Source organism: Ceratotherium simum, chromosome 1 (genome assembly GCF_057802395.1).
Source record: "Ceratotherium simum simum isolate JZ-2026a chromosome 1, ASM5780239v1, whole genome shotgun sequence".
NCBI classification, from domain to species: domain Eukaryota; kingdom Metazoa; phylum Chordata; class Mammalia; order Perissodactyla; family Rhinocerotidae; genus Ceratotherium; species Ceratotherium simum.
The window spans coordinates 26780789-26784477 of NC_141900.1; the positions used below are offsets into that span (position 1 = coordinate 26780789).

The following is a 3689-nucleotide window of genomic DNA, read 5'->3' on the forward strand; positions in this document are numbered from 1 at the left end:
ATTGTGGAGCATTGGTATTTTTTCCTTAAATGTTTGGTATAATTCACTGGTTTTTTATTAACAATGTTTTAAAATGACTGTTTCACATTTCAATGACCTAGATATTTCTCATTATCATTAGATTTTGAAAAAAAATCATTGGAAACTTTTTGTTCAAATTCTTTGTTAATTTTCTTTTTGTGTATATTCACTTTTTCTTGATGTATGTTTGTGAATTAATCTTGACAGTGTGAGCCTATAAATCCTTTTAATTCATAAACATTGGATATATTTATCTAGTTGGATATTATCACTATTATTGCTTTTTGGGCATTGTAGGGGTGATAAGTAGAGACTGTAATGTTTCCATGGATTCCTCATTGCTCCTGCTCTCAATCCTGTGTGATCTTTTGTCTCTTTTCTATGACTACCCCCATAGGAATACCTGAACTATAAAACTCAATTTTCAAGAGAGAATGAAGCTGGTTGGCTCATATTACAGAGTGTCCAAAAAGGCCAATCACTTATGCCTTATTTGCAAGAGGGAAAAATACTACTATCATTGCACTGGATGTGTGTGTGCTTAAAGTGGGTAAGAGAAGTTATCAGTAAAGGGACATAGGTTGAGCATATACTCCCAACTGAAATTATATTCCAAAAACAAGATGTAGAATTTATGAAAAATGGAAATTGAGGGATAAAGAATATAGTTCATGGAGGAATGATTTAGGTATTCCTGATATCCATTTTATTTAGTGTATAGAACCATATAAATATAACTTATGATTTGCTATGATATGATGTGATGTAATACAATATGCATATACATATAAAGAGCAGCAACTCAAATATAGGATTCCATGTGTTAGTAGCTTTCAAGAGGAGCAAAATAATCTAACCTCTTTTTCTTCCTCTGATCTTACCCACAAACTTGATCCAGGTTTTCTTTTTCCATTCAAGCCACACCATCTTTCTTGCTATTCCTGATAGTTCCAGGAATGCTCCTGTCTCTAGTTCATTAAACTGGCTATTTCTACCCCCTATATCCTCTCATAAAGATATAAGCTTGGCTTACATCCCCATTTCCTTTAGATTATCTGCTTAAACAGCCTTAATCAGAAGTGATCTACAAAAGAAGACTTTCTTCTTCAAAGTATATTATACTTACATGCATTATTTTACTAATGATAATAATCACATGAAATATAATTTAATAGTCTACTGTCACCACAATGTAAACACATACACAGCAATAGTACTTGTTAAAGACAAGGATTTTTTTAAATTGAGGTTGCTTTGGTTTATAACCAAAATTAATTAAATTAAATTTCAGGTGTACATCATTACATCTTAAGGTTTTGGTGTTCACCACCAAAAATCTAGTTGCCATCCATCACTATACACATGTGTCCCTTTACATCTTTCACTCTCCCCTCCTCCCTTCCCCTCTAGTAACCACCACTCGGTTCTCTGTATCTACGTATGTTTATTTATCTTCCACATATGAGTGAAGTCTTAAGGTAATTGTCTATCTCTGTCTGACTTATTTCACTTGGCATAATACCCTCAAGTTCCATCTATGTTGTCACAAATGGCAATATTTCATTGTTTTTATGGCTGAGTAGTATTCCGTTGTGTGTGTATATTTATATACATATATATATGTATATGTATACCACATATTCTTTATCCATTCACCCGTTGATGAGCACTTATGTTGCTTCCAAGTCTCGGCTACCGTGAATAATGCTGCGAAGAGCATAAGAGTGCATGTATATTTTTGAATGAGTGTTTTTGTGTTCTTTGGATAAATACCCAGAAGTGGAATAGCTGGACAATATGATATTTCTATTTTTAATTCTTTGAGGAATCTCCATACTGTTTTTCATAGTGGTTGCACCAATTTACGTTCTCACCAGCAGGGTACAAGTGTTCCCTTTTTTCCACAACATCTCCAATACTTGTTATTTCTTGTCTTTTAAATAACAGCCATTGTGACATTTGTGAGGTGATAGCTCATTGTAGTTTTGATTTGCATTCTCAATGTAAGACCTGAAACCATAAAACTCCTAGAAGAAAACATAGGCAGTACGCTCTTTGACATTGGTCTTAGCAGTAACTTTTTGAATATCATGGTCTCCTCAGGCAAAGGAAACAGAAGCAAAATTAAACAAATAGGATTACATCAAACTAAGAAGCTTCTGCAGGGCAATGAAAACCATCAACAAAATGAAAAGACAGCCTACCAATTTGGAGAAGATATTTACAAATCATATATTCAATAAGGTGTTAATATCCAAAATATATAAAGAACTCATGCAACTCAGAAAAAAAACAAAAAACCTGATCAAAAAATAGACAGAGGATATGAACAGATATTTTTCCAAAGAAGATATACAGATGGCCAACAGACACATGAAAATATATATTTTTTAATTAGCTTCACTGCTGTATTGAAGGTCTTTAACAATATTTGCAACAAAATAATTGTTCAAAAATATTTGATGAATGAACAAAATAAAGTTTCAGAGAATTTGTAGGGGAAATTGCCTTGGGCAAATGTTGAGGACAAAAAACTATAATGGCTATCAGTGACAGCATCAAGGATAAGATGGAACATTTGGGATTCCCTGATTTTTTTCAATTTAAAGAGAAATGGGCTATACATAATATATGAGAATTCATTCAATGTGTGCAAAAGATAAACAACATTTTTGTTAATTTTTCAACATTCCTTAAGCCTAAATTTGCTTTGCTTTTGTCTCTTTTTGAGCAGATTCATTGGCTGCATGGAACCAGAAAACCAAATACATGTTTCAAAATTTATCCTCCTGGGACTCTCAGAAAAGGTATTGCTTCAGCCTCTCCTCTTTGGGCTGTTTTTGTCCACGTACCTGGTCACATTCATTGGGAACCTTCTCATTATCCTGGCCATTATCACTGACTCCCACCTTCACACACCCATGTACTTCTTCCTCTCCCATCTCTCTTTTGCAGACATCTGTTTCACTTCTACCACAATCCCCAAAATGCTGCTTAACATCCAGACACAGAGTAAAGTCATTACCTTTGCTGGATGCATCACCCAAATATATTTCTTTATGCTTTTTGGAGATTTGGATAACCTCCTCCTGACCGTGATGGCCTAAGACCGGTTTGTGGCCATCTGTCACCCCCTCCACTACATGGTCATCATGAACTCCTGGCTTTGTGGCCTCCTGCTTATAGCATCCTGGATCATAACTGCTCTGCTGTCATTGTCACAGAGCTTAATGGTTTTGAGACTGTCTTTTTGTACAGAGTTGGAAATCCCTCACTTTTTCTGTGAACTTAATCAGCTGGTGCAACTTGCTTGTTCTGACACCTTTCTCAATGATGTAGTGATGTATTTTGCAACTGGAATTATAGGTGTTATTCCACTCTGTGGTATTCTCCTCTCTTACTCTAAGATTGTAGCCTCTATTGTGAGAATTTCATCAGCTGGGGGCAAGTATAAAGCATTTTCTACCTGTGGGTCTCATATCTCAGTTGTCTCCTTGTTCTATGGTACAGGCCTTGGAGTGTATCTTAGTTCTGCTGCCACACAAAACTCCAGGGCAAGTGCAATAGCTTCAGTGATGTACAGTGTGGTCATACCCATGCTGAATCCTTTTATCTACAGTCTTAAAAACAAGGACTTAAAGCAAGCCCTTAAAAAACTTTTCAGTTGA

General features: G+C 35.2%; 1 protein-coding gene across 1 annotated transcript; it reads left to right on the top strand.

Moving 5' to 3' along the window:
* The first annotated feature begins 2768 nt into the window (after positions 1 to 2768).
* Positions 2769 to 3689, top strand: LOC101394940 (olfactory receptor 7A17-like). The gene is given in 1 exon segment (XM_087434912.1): positions 2769 to 3689. A coding segment is annotated over 1 exon segment (921 nt).